The 26,207-nt window shown below is 36.9% G+C and overlaps 1 protein-coding gene across 1 annotated transcript in view; it reads right to left on the bottom strand.

The window, feature by feature from the left end:
- Positions 1-26,207, bottom strand: part of PIBF1 (progesterone immunomodulatory binding factor 1) — a gene marked incomplete at its 5' end in the record, with an annotated part of 123,902 nt that overhangs the window by 94,938 nt on the left and 2,757 nt on the right. The window contains 6 exons of the mRNA XM_082494717.1: positions 2,338-2,463; positions 7,256-7,437; positions 11,835-11,943; positions 13,981-14,114; positions 23,078-23,197; positions 23,973-24,033. Coding sequence (XP_082350843.1) covers positions 2,338-2,463; positions 7,256-7,437; positions 11,835-11,943; positions 13,981-14,114; positions 23,078-23,197; positions 23,973-24,033 — 732 coding nt within the window. The remainder of the gene's footprint in view (positions 1-2,337; positions 2,464-7,255; positions 7,438-11,834; positions 11,944-13,980; positions 14,115-23,077; positions 23,198-23,972; positions 24,034-26,207) is intronic.

A 26,207-nucleotide genomic window follows, 5' to 3' on the forward strand; every position in this document is an offset into this window, starting at 1 on the left:
TTATAGTACAGTCATTTCCTTTTCCACACAAGACACTTTCAGGACATCTACAATGAAGTTATAATGAATTATTAAGCACTCCACCCATTTTAAAGGAATAAAAGAGGAAAAAAAACAAGCTCAAAAAGAAATCCAGTGTCAAAAGTGGCCAAGCTGGACATTCACAAGTCCATGGGCCCTGATGGCATGCATCCGCGAATGCTGAGAGTGCTGGCGGATGTTATTGCTAGACCACTCTCCATCGTCTTTGAACGGTCATGGAGAACAGGAGAGGTGCCTGAGGACTGGAGGAAGGCTGACATCACTCCGATCTTCAAAAAAGGCAAGAAGGAGGACCCAGGGAACTACAGACCAGTTAGTCTCACCTCTGTCCCTGGGAAGGTAATGGAGCGACTCATTCTGGATGTCATCTCCAAACACGTTGAGGAACAGGAAGTTATTGGAAGTGGTCAACATGGATTTACCAAGGGTAAATCATGCTTGACCAATCTGATAGCTTTCTATGATGTTATAACTGGTTGGCTGGATGAGGGGAGAGTCGTAGATGTCATCTACCTTGACTTTAGCAAGGCTTTTGACACTGTCTCCCATGACATCCTCATTAGGAAGCTGAGGAAGTATGGGCTAGATGAGGTGACAGTGAGGTGGATTGAGAGTTGGCTGCGGGACAGAACTCAGAGGGTTGTGATCAGCGGCACAGAGTCTAGTTGGAGGCCTGTAACCAGTGGTGTCCCCCAGGGGTCAATACTCGGTTCAATTTTGTTTAATATATTCATTAATGACCTGGATGAGGGGACAGAGTGTATCCTCAGCAAGTTTGCTGATGATACCAAACTGGGTGGGGTGGCTGACACCCCAGAGGGCCGTGCTGCCATCGAGCGTGACCTGGACAGGCTGGAGAGCTGGGCAGAGAAGAACCTAATGAGGTTCAACAAAACCAAGTGCAAGGTCCTGCACCTGGGGAGGAAGAATGCTAGGCACCAGTACAGGTTAGGGGCGGACCTGCTGGGAAGTAGTTCTGAGGAGAAGAATCTGGGGGTTGTGGTAGACAGTAAATTATCCATGGCCCAGCAATGTGCCCTTGTCGCCAAAAAGGCCAATGGAATCCTGGGCTGCATAGGGAAGAGTGTGGCCAGTAGGTCGAGGGAGGTCATTCTCCCCCTCTACTCGGCACTGGTGAGGCCACAACTGGAATACTGTGTCCAGTTTTGGGCTCCCCAGTTCAAGAGGGACAGGGAACTGCTGGAGCGAGTCCAGCGAAGGACAACTAAGATGATTAAGGGCTTGGAGCATCTGCCTTATGAGGAAAGGCTGAGAGAGCTGGGACTCTTTAGCCTGGAGAAGAGAAGGCTGAGGGGAGACCTTATTATGGCATACAAGTATCTAAAGGGTGGCTTGAAGGAGGATGGAGCCAGGCTCTTTTCAATGGTTCCAAGTAACAGGACGAGGGGCAATGGGCACAAGTTAAAGCACAGGAAGTTCTGTTCAAATACACGGAAACAGTTCTTTACGGTGAGGGTGACAGAGCACTGGCACAGGCTGCCCAGGGAGGTTGTGGAGTCCCCTTCCCTGGAGATTTTCAAGACCCGCCTGGATGCAGTCCTGAGTAATGTGCTCTGGGCAATCCTGCTCTAGCAGGGGAGTTGGACTAGATGATCTCTAGAGGTCCCTTCCAACTCTGATAATTCTGTGATTCTGTGAAAAGTCCAAATCCCAGGAGGCTTATGTATGTGCCTAACTCTGCATATAATACCATGGAATTCAACAAGATAACACACATAAATTCAATATGCAGGTCTTTGCAGGAATAGGATCTTCTTCAAAAGAGAATTTTGTAATAATTTACATGAAATCAACAGTTTTTTGAATCATAATGCTGCAAAAAATCTCAAATAGATTTATTTTTGAAATGCATAGGTCTTGTTTTCCCTCATTTTTTCTGCTTTACTTTCTCCATCAACACCTTCTCTTCTGGTTTCCTGGCACAGTTTAAAGATTATCAGTGTGACAGGTAAGCCAACACATTTTGTATTAATTAACTAACACTATACATCTGAACTAACTTCAAACCGCTAATGTTTACCTAGAACATGAAGTTTAATAATAATTTTCATTGACAATGTTGGATGTCCATCATTTAATAATAAATATAGCACCATATATTTACTGTACAAGTATAATTTCATTTTAGTATTTACAAGCTTCTCATCAGCTTTATAATTGAACTTGAATTCTCACATTTTGATCACCTCTCAAACAGCCAGTCAAATAGGATTATACTTAAGCACAAAACATTACTTTTTGCCCTAATTAGGTCATTGCCTGCATCATATCTACCTGTTTTCACGTTCATACATCTCTTTTGAAGTGCTTCTTAGTTGCTCAATTTCTTGATTTGTTTTCAACCTTATTTGTTCCAACTCTTCATGCAGTCTCTTTTCATATTCTGTTTTATAGTGGTCTCTGTAAATAAACAAACACACAATACAGGAATTTAAAACTAATTAACACTGGCCAAAATATGAAAACTTCAGGAACAGCAGTACAAGTACAGCAGAGCACTTGATTTTACATTGTATTTTAACTCTTACTCATACTCCTCCCAAATTGCTTGAAATACATATTAGCCTATGTTTTTATGCAAATTAAGTGAAAAATCAATCAGGAATAAATAATATTTAATTGGGAATAAATACAAGATTTCTGTATACCTTTTTTTTTTTTTAAGTAATTTTACATTGATTAATCACCATTATAGAATGGTTAGCATTGGAAAGGACCTTTAAAGATCACCTAGTTTCAACTCCCCTGCCATGGGCAGGGACACTTTCCACTAGACCAGGTTGCTCAAAGCCCCATCCAGCCTGGCCTTGAACACCTCTAGGGATGGGGCATCTTCTCTGAGCAACACTTTCCAGTGCCTCACCACCCTCAGAGTAAAGAATTTCTTCCTGATATCTAATTCAAAGCTACCCTCTTTCAGTTTAAAAAGGTTACCCCTCATCCTATCACTAGTCCTAATCACGCAACATTATGCTTAATATTCTTCCAGAAATTCTTTATCAGCCTTTACATGAATGTTTATATAAAATAACAACCTAAAAAAAATAAATGAATTCTTTTCTTTACAAAGTTTTCTAGCTTCTTCATTACTGGGTAAGAGTTGGTTAACTTACTAACTTCCACCATGCTACTGCAAGACTTTGTTGTGTACTATTTGCACCTCATAAGGGGAAAAAACATCACACAAAACATTGCAGATTACATGCTGTAGAGATTTGTCAAGTCAAAAAAACCTGAGATTTGGGAATTTATCCTGTCAATGTGACATATAAATTAATTAAAATACATACTTAAGTTCTTAAACAGTGGATGTCAGAAGATTCCAGCATAAAAAAAAAATTAATTTCAGAGTAATATTGGCATCTTTTTGTAACTTTGGAAGCCCATGACAGATTGTAGGGAATCCCTTAAAGAATTTCTCCTACAAAACTACAAAAAAGGGATTATGTTGTGAGTATTTAACAGCTAAGGAATGGTAAAATTTTATAACATCTAGTTAATGTTCAAGAATAATCAATAAGCAATGAAGAAACTATGGGTTTGGAAATAAAAGCATGTTTGTGAAGAGATATGCATTTACAACCGAAAAAGGTTTTCGATTTCTCCCGATTTCCAATTGTGTGACAGCCCATAACTTTTAGAAATCGGTACTTGAGCTGGCCAAAGACTCCTTCACATTAACTGAAAGTCCCAAAATATTTAAATGCCAGAATGCCTGCTGTCCAGGTTTTCCTGGTTTATTTTTATTGAGACACCAAATTTCAGTTGACCCTACAAGGTAAAAGGAAATTTATCTCCCTGCCTTCCTCAAGTGTGCCATATTACAGCAAAATACTTTATGAAGATCTTTGACACAATGAAGTAGTTTATAATTAAAAAAAAAAAACAAAAAAAAAACAAAAAAAAACCCACAAACCTCACAACACACTCTACTGGAATGTAAGGTCCCCATTAGAAACTTTTTGTGTTCTTTATGTGTTATATGGCTCAATATGTAGGAAAACAAAAAGGATGCTGAAGAACCTCAGGATACAATTCTTATGTGCAGAATCAACAAGCATTACCATTTTCTTGGTACTTATACAATTTGCTATTACCATTACTACTTGCCAAAAAGAAACTTCTGTCATTGCAGAAATTACATCTTCCCTCCCACGGCAAGACTGCTAAAGGGCAGGAAGGTTGACTGAAAAAATTAGAAGAATCTGGAAGAGTCTTGAACACCCAGCGATGTCACCAGAAGACAGTTCAAAGTGACACTTATCTCTATGTTGACCAAAATAAACAAATGGTAAAGGGCATATTCTAAGTATATAGCTTGACTGCCCTGCCAATGCCTTTTAAAAAACACAAACTGAGGTGCTGCTGAAGAAAAGAACCATAATTTGCAAATTCTATTCCTGACCTGCTGTTAGGGTCTTTTGCTTGCGTGGTAATTAAAAATGTTTTTGCTGTATCAAGTTGTTTTGTCTTCTTCAGGCTGCAGGTTTTAATGAACTTCTTTACAGGCCCATTATTCACAAGGCTTTATACTGTGAATAAACTAAACGTGATCTGAGCATCTCAATGCAACTATGGATTGTGTTTTAAGATTAAACATATAAAGGGACATCCTTTGTGTTGGTCTGTGCTTACACATAGAATCCCAAGAACTGTAGCTACGAGCTGCTGCCATTCATCTTGCCACAATCTCAACCTATTTTGAAGTGTGTCCTTTTTAAAGTTTGGCAGGTTAATCCCTCAGTTTCCTAAAGGCTGTAATTTTCTAACTATAGTACCTCAAATGCCAGCAGTTTTGATGGTGACCAGAAGGTGAGGTATTCTTTATTCCTAAAAATAGACACTTGGGTTTATCATCTTCATTCCTGAACAACAGCAACCAAAAGAGATCCAGACATGAAGTGAGCATTAAAAAGCCTCAAATTCTTTGAAACGTAGCAAATAGAAGCTTATTACCCAAACTTACGTCACCTCCAGGTAGCATGGAGGACTGCAGAATGTCCACTAGTTGGTACAGTTTTCTCCTGCTCTACTTTTCTCTCTCTAATTTATCGAACAAATAAATAGGATTCTGTAAACCCGTAGATATTTGACCTGAGAGATGGATGGTTTAAATTGGTGAATAGACAGGAACTCTCCACTATGGGTGCAGTCTCACAAGATGCACACAAAGTGCACACACGTGCATGGGAAAATGTAAAGGGAGAGCTTCTGCAATATTGCAGATCACACGCAGGTTTTAAAGCGCTTTACAGAAGGATACTATTACCCCCATTTTACAAAAGAAATCTTACATTAACATTTTTACATTTTACATTACATTTTTACACAATGAAATGAATTATTCAAAGTTAATCAGCAGGCCAGCAGCGGAATCTTGAATACAATCTAGGCTGACCAAGCTGCAGTGCAGTCCTACACATGCTGCTCAAAACACTATACTGTCTTATCTGTTATGCTACATTGTCCCTGCAAAAGACAATAATGGTCTCTAGAGGAGAACATACATACCTGTATTATTCATCACAGTTAATATCTGTCCTATGAACATGAGCATCATGAAGAGAGTTGCCAATAGCAATGATCAAGAGAGATTTGTTAACAGTACAGAATCTCAATGACAGTATCAAGATCTCTAAATGTAAAATAAGAGTCACAATTTCTCTTTAGTTGGTATCAAAATGCAAGAGACAGAGACCTCTGATATTGCAGAGGACACTGAGGCAGGCTTGCATAGTATCCCAAACTGTGTTAGAGACAAGCTACATAAGTCTCTTTCTAGGTTCTTCAAATGGAGACAGCTCTGTAAACGTGCCTCTTCATCATTACTGCAGGATAAGGATTTCACAGTGGTTTTCTAGAAACAGAAATCTAGCTACAAGAGTCAGTGCTTACAAGCATATTTCTAGAGGAAGACTGCTCACACCTACATGATTTTTTAAAACCCTATTTAAAAGAAAGTCTTAAAAATTTATTTAAAATGAAGAAGTTCCAGATGAACATAGATATACACATGTAAAACAAATTTTAAAAAAGTTTAAGTGATTGCATTGAAAGGAAGAATAGTATTAAAAACACTTCTGATAAGCAATATGGGCTGGAACGCCATAGCTGATAATTTCATTAGAGTGCTCTTCTATTTCCATTTAGATAACAATTTGTATTTCAGTTGCATTACAGGAGAGTCATATTAGTACACTTCATCTTAGTTATACAAGGACACAAAGTTTGTAGATGCTGTTTGCAGTTCTATGTTCTTGATTAAAACGAAAGCAGCTAAAGAGAAGCTGAACCTATTTCATACTTTAACCTCATTCATTCAATATACAGGTGTGTTTGTAAGGACACTACTAGCTACTAATAAAGTACATACAGGCAAATATTTCATGTAATTTGGGAATATATATTGAAATGGTATTGTTTTGGCATCTAGATGTAGGGAAATAACATGAAATGGATAACTATGAATTCTGAATAAGAGAAGTCCAAATACAGTTTGAAATTTTATAGTATAGCATTACATACGTAGCAAGACATGTAGCTGAATAGTGTTTCCTGCTCAACGCCCCATACATACATATACCTATACCAATACAAATAGCATAAGGATCTGACACTATTTACCATTGCAGCTAGCATACAATGATCAATTTATTTCTCAAGGCTACATTTAGGGAATCTGTGTTCAAACTTGAGACATGAAAGACTTATAGCTCTAATAGCCGATATGAAACATACTATGTCCTATTTTGAACATTTGTGAAAGTTAAATATACTTTATTCTCCAATAATAATTCATATTGTCTTTCAGACACTCCTGTTTTTAATAAAGGTCATTTGAGGCAGAGGGGGCGGAGATATGTAACGTATCCACTTTAAAGAGTTTTTTCCTCTTTTGCAATTAATTACAGTTACCTCTGTAAATGTTCTCTTACACCTAAAAGAACAGTTGCCATAAACTATCAATACTGACACCTTCACTGCTACGGTCTTATATCAAAGGTTATAAAAAAAAATATTCCTGACACACATTACCATCCAACAGAAGTGTTCTGCTTCTAGTTATGCAAATACAGACTAGGTTGCTGAGAGTTAATTTTCTTTTTCCCAATAAAACAGGATTGGTGCAAGAAACAAAGGAAAACAGTTGAATAACTTGTCTACCAAAAAAAGTCACCACACAGTAACTTACCTGGATGCAACATATTTTTCATACATTTCTTCCCTAGCTTTTTTGGCATCCTCTAGCTGAATCTGAAGTCTTTCAAGACGATCTTCTTCATGTGCACAGCGAACACTAAGCTCCATGTTCTGGCGATTAAGATAATCTTTATCTTTCTGCAACAAGTTGAGGGATTGTTGCGTGGTTGCCAGCTATAAAAGGCATTAAAAAGAACACTTTAACATGAACTTCAAGATAAGTATTTAACCTATGTATGCATATTTGCCATTTCATTTTAACTCTCTTCGGTGAAATCCCCTGAACGAAAAGACTATTTACACTTATGTTTAACGTAAGTTGGTGTAACTTTATGCTGAAAAAAGACATTAATAAAATTATAATTTTTTGTGTTTTCATTATTTATTTCTGGTAGTTGGCACCTGAAAAAGAGTGCCCCTTAATCTACCTCATTATCTAAATAGTACTGAAGTACTGAGCAGTGATAGTTGACTCACGTCGTTGAGTCTTGGTGCCAACTTGTCATCATATCGGCTGCAACATTCTCAGAAACAGAGGTGAAAAGTTTAAGGGCACCAGAATGATTATTGCTTTGTAAAGAAATGGCAAAACTGCAAGTTCTGGGGCTGAAGTGTATCATGATTATTACAGACAAGGTAATGTTTCAGGCTAGCACCAAGGGCTAAGAGGGTTATGCGCACCTTGTTTTGATTTTCATTTAGCATCATGTTGCTACAGAAGGCTGAACTGATGCCAAACTAGAAACATAAGTATCTTGTGAGTCTCTCTAACAGCCTTCCCAATGACCAGATCAGTCATCTTTACTACTCCAGGAAGAAAGTGGTGTGAGAAAGAGCAGTTTCCATCTATTCGAGATAAATATTGTCAGAAGAACAGCCACAGAGCATAATGGCACCGGTGCAGAGTGGCCCAACACCTTACTCATCATAGCAAATTGCAGTTTTATGAGCTTAAATAATTTTGCCATTTAAGCTCCTGAGGATGTCACAAGCCAAATTCAAAGACTGATAAATTAATAATGTATCAGAAATAAGTCCCCCAAAGCTATAAAGACATCACGTACATGTTTTAAGAAGAGTAGAGTGAATTCTATCTAAGTCATAAAAGGACTAAAGGTTATTTAAGGCAGATACTCAAATCAAAGACATGGAGCAACTAGTTAAACAGCTGAAAATTTGTACCAAAAACAACAAAAAAAGAGCTCTTAGAGGCATGCTTCTCTCTCTCTGCCCATTTGTTGAGCATCACAGAGGGACAGGTATAAATCCCTGTCTTATATTTTGTTTTATTTAGGAAAAACACACAAGTGGCCTCTCTCTCCAAGTAACAGGTTATACGTATATCCACAGTGAACACAGGCATCATGGATTACTATACAAATAAAGAAATCCAGGAGTTACTATCCTTCCAACTCCTCCTCCCCTGGAATAAATACTGTGCAAACACTTAAAATTGTATGCTCTTCCAATCCAGAACTTGTGATACTGTATCAGCATACACAAAAAAACAACCACAGACCTTCCAGGAGATTCAAGTAATCACAGTTTGAAGTGATATTTCAGTTTGAAGTAGTGCTACTTTTATTCCCTCTCAGATTAATTTAGTATAAAGTTCATGAAAAAAAGCCATTGTTGCTGCTACACTGCAATCCTTGATGTGTACGTACCAACATAATGTACATGGCAATACTTTTTTGGCCATTGTTATATGCTGAGAACAAATCTGCATTTTGATGTCCTAATACAATGCTAGAACACTGATGAATAAACAGCCTAACAAAGCCTTCAGATTGATAGAAAAATACAAAAGATATTTTCTAATGGAACCTCAGTTTCTTCCCTGGTGTTTCCAAGTATCTCTATGGCTACCTGTAAAATTAGGCAAAGAAATACTATCTTTAAAGTGGTAGTTATAGCCACTATTTTATCTGTAACACTGTTATACAGAGACACTAAGGAACATGATTTCTCCCTGAATACTCTCAGGTGTAATTGGTCTCATTTACTCAGCAAAGTATTAACACACAAAGATCCTCCATTTGATTCTTGCCTGGACCAGTACAGAAGTCAAGAACAACTTGCTTCATGCAGCGCCCCTTTCATATCACATCAAAAAATAGATTCACAAATTAATTCAGAACAACCAATTATTCGTCTGTTCCTTTTGGTGTTTCCTAGAATGATTTCTATACCAAAACACAGTTTAAAAAATAGTCTTATTTTAGCACCAAAGTTGCACTGAGCTACAAACCATCTGATAATTAGCGAATGACAATATAAACTGAAAAAGTTTCTTTCCTAAGATTCAGAAAATGCCTCTTCTCCCTCCCAAAAAGCCGTTGCAAAGTTACACCTACACCTGACAAAGGGAAAAATCCCTTTGCGATTCCAATAGTTTTGGAGGATTCTATCCTAACGTGCTTACTTAAGGTGAACAATTAATTCTAGAGGTTCAGTGAAGCAATCCCCCTGTGAACAATTTGGATGCAGAAAGAGTGAAAATGGATACTCAGTAATGGAAACTTGTACTGATATAAACCAGCAAAAGTCCTATAGATCAAGGCAGAGGACTTGGAAACATTCTTTACATACATTTCTCTTTGAATCACTTGAACCAAAAGTTACCATACATGCTCAGTAAAGGAGCTGTCCTGAACACAATTTGTGACTCTTGGATGAATGGATTAACGAACAGAGAAGCAGCAAGGGACATTTCTCTTGACCTGACAGGCCTCTGGCTCTTGGAACATCTTTGCAGCAGCAGCAACACGTCTTCCTGTGAAATAATAGTGCTCCTAGAATGGCAATGACTGAGAACTGAGTGAAGTGACTGACCTAACTGGATGCGAACTCACTGGAACCTTAACAGAGATAACCCCCCTGTGCCTGAAGAGGCATTTATTCATTTTCACAGCAGAAAAACTTTCAAAGACTAACGGAGACATGTTAGACAAAAACAGTCCATCAACCCTAGTAGATAGTTCTGCCCAAAAGGGAAGCAGCACTGGAATTCCTCTTGTCAATATGCAGCATCACAGGAAGAAGAGGTCCGGAATACCAGTATCTATTCCTGACACAGAACCAACTTCTGTAAAGGCGGAGTGAAGGACACTTCGGGCAACGGAACCATTATTTTACTAGAGTCACAAAGAAGAAAAATCTACATATTGTATCGACGTCTAGAACAAACGTACATAACAAACCATAAGCCATACAGTAGCTGTGCCCTACTGCCACTATTGGTCAGAAAGAGCTAAAGTTATAACTAGTTCTGCACCTTTTGAGGGATAGAGCATACTCACAGCACTCAGCCTTCACTGGTAAATTTTGCCCTTGGGCCTCCTGGGTTCCTGAGCTTATTGGGAGAGTTTGGAAGACCGAAGCAAAGGAAGACTAAGCTAGAGACTTAGTAAAACAGCGTGTATGTAACACCTAGGGAAAAATGGAAAGCACTTGACCAATGCTGAGAGAGATTGCCAACATTACTGGGAGGTTGACCAGCTGTTTGAAAGATCATAGCAAGTGAGCAAGGCTTCTGATGACCAGAATCCACCTTCAAGGAGGAGGACACAAGGAACTGTGTGTGTCGGTAAATCTAATCTCAGTCCCGGCAAAGATTATGAAGCAAATCCTCCCGGAAGCAGTATCCATGTACATGGAAGAAAAGATGACTGGAAACAACTAGCATGGATTTACCAAGGCCAAACTGTGCCTAGCAAACCTGACAAGAAAGTTGGCTCTATGGATGTGGAAACAGCTGTCCGTGTCATTTACTTGGACTTTTGCATGGCCTTCAGCCATCTACCATAACATCTTTACAAAAAAACTGGCAAAATATGGATTACATAGGCAAATATCAGTTGAAAAAAACTAAACATGAGCCAGATGTGTGCCCTGACAGCAGCGGTGGCCAAGTGCCTACTAGGCTGTATTACCAACAATGCAGCCAATAGGCTGAAGAACATTATTATCCCGTATTCAGTACTTGTGAGACTGTATTTGGTATGCCATATCCCATTCTGTGTTCCCCATAAAGACAAACATTAACATACCGGAGCAAGGCCAGAAAAGGTCTACCAAGATGGTCTTGGACTGTATGTAGCACATGATGTATGAAGAGTTGAGAGAAACAGGGGTTTTTTTTCAGCTTTGAGAAGAGAAATCTGCATGGGGAAAGTCTTATCGTTATCTTCATCTATCCAATTGGAATGCACAGAAAGAGCCAGATTCTCGGAAGTGCACAGTGACAGGACAAAAGGCAGCAGAAAAAAGCTGCAACATCTCTGATTAGGTTTTACAAAAACTGTTTCACAAAGACAGTGGACAAACACTGGAACAAATTGTTCAGAAAGGCTCTGGAATCTCCGTCCTTGAAGATATTAAAAACTTCACTAAGCCCTAAGCAACCTGACCTAAGTTGGCTCTGCACTGCATGAAGGGTTGGACCAGCTGGTCTCCTGAGGACCATTCTAATCTAAATTATTCCATAATCCTGAGACTTGATTAGACAAAGAATCAAATTCCTGAGGTTAAGAAATAGACAATTACTAAAATAAGAACTTTATGTTTACCTCTTTTGATAAGTCATTTCTTTCTTTAGCTTGTGCTTTGTGTGACACCTCTAATATTTCATATTTTCTTCTGAGTTCTGACAATTCATGTTCAAATATATCGCGTTCACTGTTAAAATAAAGTGAAACTATTAGATGCATAAAGTGTAATGAACAAGATTCCTGTGCATTTGTAACTTCTCAACCTTCTTTCAGTTCGTGACACTGACTTCTTCCAACCAGTCGGTCATAGGGCAATTAGTAATAATCTTACCTTTTTTAGTTAACACCTGCAACAGTATCTTATTTTATGAAAAAAAAAAATTCTTCATTTCTAAGTATTTAAAAAATAAACCTAAATTATAATACAACAATCCTGAATTCCTATCCCAAATTATTTCATCCTCCTCTGATTATTATTCTTTAGTGTAACTTTGGGCTGTACATTCCTCCTCTTAGCAATGAGCTGTAAGTACCCTTGTCCATCCTTTTAGCTTTATGAAGCTTTTGATATTATTGCCCATAACATTCTCTTGAATCTTTTACAGAAATTAAAGTTGGATGAAAAACTAAAGCAATTTCATTCCCTTCTTCCTAATCAAACAGAAAGCAATGTGTACTTATTCTCAGTTGTTACTCTCCCTTGTATACAGTCCCTTGATACCAGAGGGTTGTACTACTCTTCACATGTTTAAAATATACATGACACAGCTGCAAAAATTATCTTGTGTGCTGAATAAGAGTGCTTTCCACACACAGCAAGAAGCAGCTCTATGTCTCCACTCTAACCCTGTCAGAACAGAGAAATTAATGAACCAGTATGAGCTTGCAGTTTGGAAAAAAAGCTAACTAGTTTTATATGAAGCACAGCATAGCTTTAAAACTGAGAAAACTTGTAGTACACCAGAACTAGAAGATTTGACATAGCATTTTTAAAGGCAGAAATGAGCCTGGAAGTGATTAACTCCTGCAATGCTCCCAAATATCCTCATGCAGTCATGCCAACAGTGCTCTCCCCTCCCCTTCATCTGTGCCTACTCAGATGAATACAACCTACTCTCTCAAATGAAGTTTTGGCACATTCATTTATGCCTTTTTCAACTCAAGACTATTTTAAATGTACACTGTTAAACACTAGGGCCATTCACATGAAAGTTACTACAATCCACTTATTAAGATGCAGTTGCACACGTGAAGCAAACCATAGCATCAATCCACCCTATTTGCAACAAGTTTCCAGGTTGTTTTAGTACATATAGCTGTGAACAGTTGTAAAGAAGACAGATCCCCTTCAAACAACTTAGTGGCAAGGTCATTTGTGTCAGTAACTGTGCCCAAGTTCATTCAGTATAAACAACTAAGGAGCTGACAGGGTGTTTTCTATTCACAATCCCTATTTTTTTAATCTATTCCCCAATAAATGTGCCGAAGGCCAGATTTCTTGTACTTGCAAACACACCAAAAAAGCAATTTGGGAGCTGGACTGTGAAATATATGCCTATAGGTGTATTTATAAGAAGTCCATTTTCACTATTTTGCAATTGTTGTTTATGAGATGGGCATTCAAAGCATAGGCTAGAACTCTAAAATCTGTGTTTTACAAATGACCAGAGACCCTGGAACTTCCTGCAGTTAAACCAATTCACTAAGGTAATGCTAATATTCTCTAACAAAAAGAGATTTTCTAACAGTCCATTCAAATTTATGGTTACAAGGATATCTTAAGTTGTTAAATATTAATTCCCAAGGCCCTGCACTCTTAGTTCACTGTGTAGGCACCACACAGTAGAGCACAGGGCCTTTTGTTAGATCATTGCTTTTAAACTAGGAAAAAAAAAAAAAAGTACTTGTTCTAAGACGCTTGGCATCAACAGCTCGCACTTCTATAGTTGCGATGAGACTGGTAGGCTCTTCTGAAAACACAGTCAATCCCTAATTATGAATTTTTAGGAAGATAATTTGATGCATCATATTTCAAAATGTTGTTCATCTTATGACTGCAATATACTACAGGAGATAACTGAACTGTTAGTGGATTGAGTTAATTGAAAATATCTGTGGTGTGCATAAGCCAAAAATAAAATTAAAAACTCTAGTCAATCAAGGTTGAAGTTTATCTATTAACATTTGTATGTTAGTAGAACACTTGAACTATAGAGATACCTACCATTTTACTTTATCATAGTTCTCCTGTCTGTAATCACCTTGTTGAATCATCTGCTTGGTATCAGCCAGTTCCAATGTTAAACGCTGGCATCTAACTTCAAGCTCTGATCGATTCCTCCTCTCGTCTTCATAGCTCTAGAAGGTAAGACATTTTGAAGTTATCACAGCTACACTGGTATTTAAAATAATCACCACCAAGTTCTGTGAAGACATCTTAGGAATTTTCAAGTGGTAGTATTTTCATTTGTCTCAGTATTTGGAAATCTAGCACACACCACAAAGTAACCAGCTATACTGATACTCATCTTATTCTAAATAGTTGATTAAAGTACCTATTTTTTCTAGCACACATCCATTAGCACAATTTCAAAGACCAGTAACCCTCATATATACAGCTAGTGGTCTACAAACTTACAGTGTCACAAGTGTAACACCACCTTTACAACATTGTCAAACAAGTTTCCTAGTGAAGACACTTGCTGGTGCATTTGAAAAAAAGAAAGAGGATCAGTCATTCAGAAAGTTTGGGAATTCTGTCATTATCTGTAAAATTTCAGCCAGTTACAATTCGGGAGTATCTAGTAACTTATGTTTGTTGAAGCATAACATCCAAAGCTTTCATGGAAGAAGGAAAAAAAAAAAAAGAAAAAGAAAAAGAAAAGATGCCTATTTACTGGTGTATCAGCATTATTTTCCATTTTTTCTTCCTTTTCCTCCTCATACACTTTGAGAGACTACTATGGGAATTTTCATTTTAAATTTCACAAATCTAGTAATTTTCACTTGCACTAAAATCACATTAGATCACAATCACAAAATTACAACACTAAGCAAGATTCCCTGAGGATTTTGGATTGCATTAAGAACATGTCATCTAAAGACACAATTGTTATTCATCCTAACATACTGGTATATATGGCTTCTTTGTGTGTTTACTCTAATTAATGGATTAAGCAAATGAACACTATAGAACACTTTCTTCTTAAAGCAATTAACATGCCATCATTTATAAAGATGACATTATCATAATGGTAAAGCCTCTGTCAGCTGTTTTTAAAGGTTTAGTCTACAAGTTAGCTAGAGCTTCAAATATGTAGCATACAGGTGCAAGTACTCTGCTATACAGTGCAAACATGACTCATCTTGCAATAGGAAATGGTGGTAAGGGCACTTAACTTTTAAGTGCAAATTGAAAGATTAATTTTGGATACAATTCCTCTATGGATATACTGTGCTATTCTGCTGCTAATAGCATGCTGGAACTCATGTGCCCTTCACAGTGGGCTATTGAAACTCCTACAGTATTATACATTTAGCAGCTAGAAGACAACTACCAAAAGTAAAACTAAATTGGTTAACCTTTGGACAAGTTTGTCATAAACGGCTCTAAAGTACCAATTAACAGAACAAATATCTACAAAATTAGCTCCTTGTAATACCTGAGACCTAAACTAGGTTTTGAATTTTATTTAAAGAAATCAGTTGTTAATGTCACATTAACGTCATGGGTAGGAAGTTAAATTCTTTTCAAAAGTGATACTAAGACATACTTAAAGTATCAAACTGTTAAACAGGTAATTAAAGAAAGGGGACTTGGTTTGTATTGTTTCTTAAAGATTTACTATAATTCTTGAAGAAATACTAATTCTACTGCATAGATCACTGTTTTCCAACTACCTAATCTTCTACGTGTAAAAGTTGTATTTTAATCACAGGAAAAAATGTGACAAGGCAAGCTAATAAACAGTATATAAGCTAACACAAAAAAAATTCTATATGGTATGCATATCTCAAGGTAGCAGATACACAAGCTTCTGGAATTCTACAGCAATACTTCTTAAAGGCATACAATCAAACTGCCTGTGCTTATGAAAAATAACCCTTGCTTTGCATGTGATGAAGTTAATTTAATTTATAACAATGTCCATATACCCTGAACTGATTTTAAGATCTCTGCTACGCAACAGTTTTATCTTTCAATTTATCTTCAAGTGATAGCTTGGAAGTCTTCATGAACAGCTTTGTCCTGCTGAAGCAAAAAAGGAGGTTTTAAAAGGATCAAGATACAGAGCACTTTCAAGGACATGAACGAGGTCCTGGAAATAACACCAATAAAAAAAAAAAAAACAAACCTTAAGTAAGTCCACAAACCTTAAAAAAAATTAAGGACTAACAGTACTTCCTCACAGTGATCCTGCCAACAATGCATGGTTTTTCTTCAGCTTCTTACTAATTTTCGCTACTGCAAGAGTAGCGACTCAGATGAGGTGGTTAAAACAAACCAACCTGTCCTATGCCAGATGAGTAGGCAAACACTGCCTGAAGAAACTGTTAACAGAGCTGTCCAAGAGACCCAGTATTAACCAGTACAGGTGGTTTCTACAGAGCACGTGAAGCAGTCCCTACCAAGAAGTGCTTCCATTTGGTTTACAAACATTGTTGACAGATGGATGTTTCAAGCAAGAAGATTCTTGCCTGATCTGCACCATTTAAAATCTGAACTGGTAGAGAAACTAAGATCTAATGACAGACCCCAGTTTTACGATATTAAACTTCACTGTTGTTCTCCATCCGGAATGAATAGCAACTTATAGCAGTCACTGAAATGAACACCTACCTAAATTTCAAGTACAAAAACTGGGTGACACACAATACAGGGATTAGTTGATCTTTCAAAAAGCCTTTGAGGATAAGAAGATAAACAATAGAAATGCAGGGAAAAAACTCATCAACCAATCAAGCAAAAGTAGCATAACTTCTTCACTCTGTCAACAGATAAGCCTGTGGAAGATAGTGATCCTGCTTTTAAAAAGCTTCTTTAATAGAACTTCACCTTTGAAGGATCACTTACACAAGCCAGCACTTTCTGTTCATATCCTAAGGTACCTAAGGCCCTAGGCAAATGTAAAGCTACTATACTACTGTAATGTGAAAACCAACTCCCTCAAGTAATTTGGATGAGGTGCTGCTATTTAGTAAATAAGACATTTTGCTTCAATCTGTTTAAATATTATGCATTCAAATATTATCAGTCAATACATTATTTATTTGAATACAACTGCCCAAATGTCAGGAAGAAGTTATACATAACTGGATAAGACATCTCTTTTAGTACATTGATATGAAATTGGTAATCTGCCAAGGACTGTAGATGGGGCACTATCTGCCACTAAAAATTATAAACAGAAATGTTGAGCTACTTCCAAAATATGGAAGCTCTGCGAGAAAGGTAAGAAATAAAAGCTTTGGCATAAGGGCCTCTATTACAAAAGAAAGTGGGGGGAATAAAAAGCTCTTTCTCTCTGGATCTGAGCTGACGAGAATCTTCAGCTCTTCTATTAAATATTCTCAGTTGTAAAGGATCTTTGAGATCATTGCATTAGAGACTAGAATTAAGCCATTTGGTCCTTCTGAACAGCAACTAGCAGTCTATATGAGCCATAGCTATATATCAAAAGAGGTATCACAGTATCACAGTATGCTAGGGATCGGAAGGGACCTCAAAAGATCATCTAGTCCAATCCCCCTGTCGGAGCAGGAACACCTAGATGAGGTTGCACAGGAAGGCGTCCAGGCGAGTTTTGAATGTCTCCAGAGAAGGAGACTCCACAACCTCCCTGGGCAGCCTGTTCCAGTGCTCTGTCACCCTCACTGAGAAGTTTCTTCTCAAATTTAAGTGGAACCTCTTGTGTTCCAGCTTGAATCCATTACCCCTTGTCCTATCATTGGTCGCTACTGAGAAGAGCCTGGCTCCATCCTCATGACATTCCCCCTTTATATATTTATAAACGCTAATAAGATCACCGTAGGTAGAAAGACACTGGATAGAAAAGGGAACTTTCTTAGGTACTTATGTTTTCTTGAGTCTTGGGAATGTTGGAACTGCTGCCCCAAGTTAATAGTTATTGGTAGAATATTTTTCTTTGCAGCTTTTTTCCTGAACAAGATAAATATGAACAATAATGAAGGAAAGAAGGCACATATCCCACCTAAGACTGAGGCCTCATCTGTTTTTTCTAGAGACACATGAAAACCAAGTAATCAAAGCACTGCTTGAAAGAATTGGTGTCAGAGGGTTCTAAAGTGAAGTCTTTAATTACAGATGTGCAAACTTCAGAAGAAATCTTAGGGAACACAGTCCTTTTGGAGTAGCAACAGTAGCCTCCATTTTACAACATTCAGATACATCTAGTGCCAACTGAGCCTCTGAGCGCAATAGCTTAGTTCATTCTTTGAAGACTATAGATATGTTTTTCCTACAGCTGGGAAACATTATCATAGAGAAAATTGTTAGGTATGTTGAGCAAAACCTGACAGCTACTAATCCCAATTCAGAGACTAAGTCTTAGAAGAGATCTTTGTCCTACATACATCCAACTTTGTCTTTAGGCTAACCATAGCTTTTGGAAAACTGTCATACTATGAATTTGATTGCAAGTCCTGAAGGCAACTTTACAGAAAAAAAAAAATAACTAAAGAAAGGAAGCCCTGATAAAACTGTATCAAGACCAAATTCCAGGAAAACATTGCCAAGAAACTCATAGCCAGAAGAAGCAATACTTAATCTTCTAGAGCTACAAAGAAAAGCAGAATTTCCTTCTCGGACTCTCTCCCAGCCTTTAGAGAAACACGTGAGTAGTAGATTACATCTGTTTGAGGGAAGGTTCTAACCACTTTGGAAGCAAACAACTCTGAAAATAGTACACTGATGTTCAGCATGGGAACACACACATCAGGAGCTGGGTTTGTTTCTGGGAAGCTCCTGGTAATACAACGCTAGAGCTGGACTTTCTTGTCTATCTGTACCTCCAAAGGTGGTGGCGCCAACATTATTTGAACTACTGAGCACTGTAAAAGAAGGACTGAAATGAGTCTGTACTATACACTTGGTAACAGATCACTCAGCACTGCAATACAGGAACATTACTTTTACCAGTTGCACCGCCTCCCCTCAGTCTGCTGCTGCTACACCTAGAATCAGAGGAACTGCACTGGTCTAAATCAGACGCAACAATTATGTACAGAGCACCATTAATTTTGTGGTAGTACTGTAGAACCACTTATACTGACCACTGTATAAAAAACACAAAGTACTGACGAAGACCTTTTGACACTAGCTGTGTTTATCAGATTATGTTCCAATGCTAGAAATCAGTCTTCACACACTGTTCTCTGCTACCAGCTGTCAGAAGCAGCTCTCCACCCTACTGGGTCTGTGTTACAGATTCAGCAGGTTTTGATTAAGTGCTAACTCAGAGCAGCAACAATCAACAAGAGAACTTTGTCACAAAGTTGTAGAGTTTTAGTGGTCTTGCTCGTCAGCATACTAAGAATTAAATGAGTGCTAACAGAGGCTGATACGCCTTTAGGATCGTCTGCCCCTTCTGAACAACAGCAACAAAAAAAGTTCCTATACCTAGAGTACAAATACAGGTGACAAACATTTGAAAGATGTCTTTTTTGTCCTGAAGTCAGAAATAAAATATTTTCTAATATAAATGAATTAATGAATTGCCTAGAGACGAAGAACATGTGGATTAGTTAAGTCTTAGAAAATTAGTTTCTACAAGGCTACGATGACAATTCAGTTTTTACAGAACCAAGCTTCCCAGCTGGTACAGCTGGATGCTTATAAATTCAGTTGGCTGAGAGACCACAATACCAGGTCACTGCACTCACTTTTGCGTCAGGCTACATGTGTTCTGCCAATGAGTTATATTTGGTTTTGGGTGTCCCCGCCCCCCCCAATAAAAAAAAACAAAGCAAAGAAACCAAAACAAAAGGCAGCATATAACAAAAAAGATTTAGTGGTTTTGAAGACCTGATTTTATATAACCAATACTCAGCCATATCCGCTCATCGTAATAGTATTTAGAGAATAGAACTGTGCTGCTTTGCTTTCGCATGAAACAGTACATAAAGGCTCATGATAAGACAAAAAAATAATCTAGGTGTCTTAGATTCACACTCCAAAAAAGAACAGTAAAATTAGAGCTCATTTCCTTTGACCAAAGTAAAGGACTACAGCCATCCTGTCACAAAAAAGTCACAAAACAACAGCTGATGTTAGGCAATGGTTGTCTTATTTGAAGAATTCATTTCACATTCAAGTTTTCCTAGACCTGGCTTAACATATTCAAGAAGTTTGGATTTTCCTTTAAACTTTCTCAGTTCTTCACTGGATAGACTTTCCTCTGAGTTTATACCTATTTCAATTTCTCATTACTTTATTTCTGGGTGAATATCTGCACGTATAAAACTCACTCAAACCTAGTCTGTCAGCCATGAACAATCAGGAAAGCCAGCAAAACCCATAGTAGTTGGTAGAAAGATTTGGGATAAGGATATATTTTAGTTCTCTTCCATTTTCCACAAAAAGGAAAAAAAAAAAAAAACACAACATGTTGAAGCTCATTAGGAAGAGCCTTAATTATTTGCAATAGTAGAAAAAATGAATGCTTAGTGTAGGAAGTGGTTTATTCTCACAGGGAGAAAAAAAAAGACAACCCAGAAAAAAAGATTGTCTTAACTTCAGTGATGACTGTATTTCAAAAGTCTGTATTAGTAGTTTCCTAAAGAAATTTTAAACCCAGAACAGACACTTTGGTGATAAACTATGTAGAGGACTGGAATATTGCAACTGCTGGAGAAAATTTTAAATTTAAGGAATACTGTATGGGAAACCAGAAGAAAGATTTGAAGAGTGTAAGTTACTAAATAACAGGCAAGGAACTTGAGCAACTATGTTTCATGTAGCTGCAAATAAAGAATGATTGGAATACCATAAAAACAGTAAAAGAACAGTTTAAGAGCTTAAGTAAGACTCTGAATGAAACTTTGCTTTATTTCCTACTGACAAACTTCCTTGCAAAAAAGCTCAACTTTATCAAAGGACCTCAAATAAATAAGTAACACCAACAGGACACCTTGAAACCATAGAATAGAATCAGAATTGTCTAGGTTGGAAGAGACCCTTGGGATTGAGTCCAACCATCTACCCTACTCTACAAGGTTCTCCCCTACACCATATCCCCCAACACCACATCTAAACGTCTCCTAAACACATCCAGGGATGGTGACTCAACCACCTCCCTGGGCAGTCTATTCCAATGCCCAACCACTCTTTCTGTGAAAAATTCTTTCCTAATGTTCAGTCTAAATCTACCCTGTTGGAGCTTGAAGCCATTCCCTCTTGTTCTGTCACTTCTTTGTAAACTGCAAAAGACATTTAGGTACGTTAGCTTTAGTGTACTAAGTATATTGGAGATTCTAAAGTATCTTCATATATTGATGATACTCCTCTTACCTTACTATCAGAAACATCCTGAGATGCCCTGTTATAGTGACACTCATCAAGTCACTAGGTCAAATCTGAACTAGCCAGAAACAAAATACAGAGACTTTTAAGTCTCTCTATAGATAAAATACCTCATATCAGGTCACATTGCATTAAATATCCAAAACACATCACCCCTATGAATAACAGATAGGGTGAAGACTTGGGTTTGGGGTTTTTTTGTGCACATGAAAGAACTGTAGTAAGTGATCTTATCTGAAACTTAAGAATCCTAAGGAACAATTTTTATTAACAACTGTAAGTCTTTTTCTTGTGACATTTAACATCTGGATCTCTTCCCTAATTTATTTTTTTTAACAAGGTATTCATTCTTATTGTCTCTCCTTTTAAGCATGATCATGCAAACAGGGTATAAACATTCAAAGAACCACCTCTATTCAACACGGGCAACATTCTAGTGCTTTCTCATCAGCATCAAAAGAAAAGCACGGCAAACTTCAAACTTTGAAAAATAAATCAGTGGGAAAGGTCGATACTGCCACCATGTGGTATAAAAAGAAAAAAATTAGAAGTTTCAATAGTAAAGGTTAATGTACCAAGAAAATTGTTTCTAGCACAACTTTAATTATTATCTACTATCTCGTTAAATTGCTGCAGCAAATATTAACACAGATGTCCGTCAAATCTCAGAATGCTGAAATGCTCTTGTAGAATTTTATTAAATCAGAGCACACGAAATGTACAATGAAGGAAAATGTTAATGAAAATAAAAGTTAACAGGATTAACTTAATTTCAGCTATGACCAGAGATCATGACACAAAATAATGCTCAAGCATATAAATGCTTGAATTTTATTGACTACTTTTTCTAATTCCATCAAAAAGAGAAATGAAAATAATATGAATTTCACAAAATAATCCTGTATAACAAATATCTCTTTACACCTGATTATTCCACAAGTAAATTTCAAGAAAAAAAAAAATGTGGTAACTAAAGAATAATTTTAGTAAAAAGACAGTGGCATTTAAGTCCCTGCCAGCCATGACCTAGATAAATATACTCTGGGTAGCTGAAACTGTCTTATCATAACTCTAGATTTATTCAGAACTAAGCTAAAATACAAACCATCCTATCTGTATACATACTAAGAATACTAAGAATATTCATAAATACCTTGAAAACAATATTCTTATACTGTTTCAACTGCTTTTCTCTTTGAAAATGAAAATTAAACATATTTAGATAATTTGTTTCTCTACTTCTGATGTTTACACCTTACCTAAAAGAAAATTATCTTTTTCTTTAGTATGGAAATAAATAGGAAAATTAAAATATAAAAAGTTGCAAAACATAACAGAAGATACAACTCCAAAGAATTCTTAAAAAATGCATTTTTATATCATTAAAACAAAAGACCAGGCAAATTACTACCAAGACATAATCATCTTGAAAACTATACACTGAGCCACCATTGTGTCTTCAACTACTGCTGGACATATCTCTTGTCTCAGCTTCCCCATCTCGAACCTTGCCCTCAGAAAGCACAACATAGCTGGTAAGAGTCTATCCTGAACAGTCTTATGAGTAAATCTTGCAGGGTAGCCACAAAATTAGCTGTTATACAAGGACATATATATCACATTTCCCCTCTCCCTCCTTCCCCGCCTCCTCTTCCCCAAAGTAATTTTTATACAGCAAAAAAGCTTTTAGATCTTATACATGAATAATGATTTGGAGAATGAGTTTTTCACTATATATATTTACATAGTTTCTTAATTGAGATAATTAAGCTGCACAGACCTCTGTCAGACACTTCAGTTGGGATTTGTACCCACTTAGTTCTTCTGTTAGGCTCCCCTTTTTCATCTGTAGATCACTTAGCTCTTTTCTCAAGGAATGGACTACTTCATAGAATCGGATCTAGAAGAACAAGATATATATTAAAAATTGAGACTAGCAAAATTGCAATCACAAAACTACAATCCTGAAAACAAATCAGCTCAATATTTTATAGCAATAATTCACCAAATGATTTCTAGTGCATACCAGGAACATGGTTGGGGCTGCGGGGGCAGCGGTGGGGAAATATTAAATCAAAGACAGTGTCTTTCTTTAGCATTTGACAGCAGCAGCTAAGAAATAATCAATTTATATCTGGCACTGAATTAAACAAGAGGAATAAAGCTAAACATTACTATTCAACTAAGCCAGCTCCCAGTCAGGCTGCCCGATTAAAAAAATACAGCTACTAATGGACCACGTGGTCCCACCCTCCTACTTGTGCCAACTCTAGAGCCTATTTGATTAACAGTATAAAAAAAAAAAAAAAAGCCTATTTAGCAATAAACCACCTTAACTTGCTAACTTTCCCCAAGCCAATGTAAATTCTTATGTGGTGCGTAGAAATTGAGAGAGATTAGTTTTGTTTTCTGCCAGTTCAGTGTGCTGAATCTGCACCAAGAAGTAAGCACAGGAAGCAGGAACAGCACATAACCAGGAAGAACTGTAACACACCCCCCACTCACTCTTTCAGCTATTACATGTTGCTATATGGGTTCAGGTGCATCATAGAACTAAACCTCTGAAAGACTCAACTCTGCTAAATTAACACTGAAAAAAAAGCCTTGTAAAAGAATTAAAAAAAAAATATATAAAAATCAGTAACATATACTCCTCTCTCTTCCCTCACTCCCACCATAGCCATAGTCTCAGACAAATAAATCTCAGATCCATAAAACTTTTCCAGAACTTTTCTACTGAACAAGAAAAAATAGCAGAAAACAGTAGTAAAACCACAGTCAGCATTAAAAAACAAGAAGAGACAAAACAAAGAAGAAAGAGCTTTTCTGATTCACACCCACACACACGTACACAGAGGTTATTACTCCCAGATTAACTTGATACCTTAAAATGTTTGTTTTGGGGGATGAAAAGAAAATAATAGATAATTAAGCACTATTTTAATGCAAAAGCTACTCCATACCCCCCCCATCATTAATGCTGTTTGATATACAATTAAAGAAAAAATACAAGCAAGAAAGCACAGATAAAGTAAGCATTCAAGAGCAAAGCTGTACTACACTTCCATGCAGAAGGAAGACAGATCTCTGTTTCGCTACCTGTAAATAGCAGAAGACAAAGAAAAGTTCCAGGTATATTCCAAATAATTGACAGCATACAATTCTAAAAAACACAGAAGTCATGGAAATTTGCTATGTAAACATAAGTGTAGTTTGCTTTATACAATAAAGCAAGTGTGCAGTGTGACTGGAAGATTAGTATTAAGTCATAAAAGTAAAATTTTCTAAGAAGTGGTGGGGTTTTTTTGGTTTTTGTTTTCAAGTTTTTCCAAATACTACGCTTGCTAAAAGTTACAAACTCAACAAGAGAACTCCACTTTTCATCCTTACCTTTAGGCACAAAGCAAACATAAGCTAAAGTAGGTCATACGCTATAAATTTAAAGTTACTTTTTACTGAAAAAATGCATGCTTTCCCAAAATATAGTTGTGATTTTATTCTTGAAGACTGTAACAAGGGATTCTCAATTCGTTATGTCTAAGTTTACACATAAAATGAACAGAATTAAGGATGGCTTTTAAAACTACAATTCAACTAAACCCAAATGAAGGTGTGATAATTTTTTTGTTCATGTTCTGAAAATTCCAAATGACAAACTGAACCATCAGATGCTACAGCTAAAACTATAAACTGTCTTTCTATTCTGGGAACTGAACTAACTGCATACTATTGCCTTATTTTACTGCTTCATTACTACTGTTTTCTTGCAATATTCCATTTCTTCAATATTTAAGGAGCTTTTTCATGTCCCTCTGTGAAATCACATTGCTTCTAATGCGTTTGCATGAAATCAAACAGTGAAGTTAGTTTTGTGGGTTCTTTCTAACTTCTGAACTACAACAAGCTTCATCTACTTCCTTAGGGGGAAAAAAAAAACAAAAAAAAACCCAAGCAAACCAACCAATCAACTTTAGAAATGTACATGCAAAGCAGCAAATACAATTTTAGTCTCTTAACTACAGCTTCCACTGACTACAGTTTTAATCTATCTGGATTCTTTAAGAAATTGTCCAATTACATCTGAAACCAAGCAACTGAATTTCAATCAAATCCTCTTCCCCTACCCCCCAAAAAAAGGGATTATATTTTTCTTTCCTCAAAAAATAACCTTGCCTGTCATTAATTGTTAGCTATTTAAAGCTTTGTAGGGTTTTTTTTTTAAGCTTAAACTTTTTAAACTTAAAGCTTTTCACTTAAGTTCTTGTATTTTTACTGCAATTTCCCTAGGAAACCTAACTCACACCATCATGCCACATTTACTTCCCAAATCACAACAACACTAAAACAGATTATCCAGTATCAAACCACGATGACATGGTATACAGGTATCAAGGATAAACCTATCTGCACAGCATCTCCATGAAAAGATCAATCCATGGTAATAAAAAAATGCAAATGAATGTAGCAGATGAGGGGAAGGTTGTACCAGAAGTTCAACTGTTATTGTTACTTAGCTTGCTTAATGACCAATAAACATTCATGTAACTCAGCAGTCAAAACACACATTGCCTCTTGCCAAATCAATATAGCAGAAACAAAAATTAATGTAATACTGTAATGGGATTTCAGAAACCACTGCATATCTTAAAAATTACAAATTTATATAGAAATGCTGTAAGGAAAAAGTTACCACTTTCTAGGCAATTTTTTAAAAACTCTTATCATGTGCCCACTACTTTTTATGGAAAACCGGAGTTAAGCTAAAAATGGGTGGGTCCAGAAGAAGAGAAAGTTGGCTCATGTTAAATGAAGTTATGTGAAAGTAGTTGCATCAGTTAACTGCCTTCCTTAATGAGCAACTAAACTGTAGTTAGCAAAAAAATGCAACTGAAAGACACAGCGATTAAAAT

The sequence above is a fragment of the Vanellus vanellus genome, assembly GCF_965231255.1.
Source record: "Vanellus vanellus genome assembly, chromosome: 1".
Classification (NCBI taxonomy): domain Eukaryota; kingdom Metazoa; phylum Chordata; class Aves; order Charadriiformes; family Charadriidae; genus Vanellus; species Vanellus vanellus.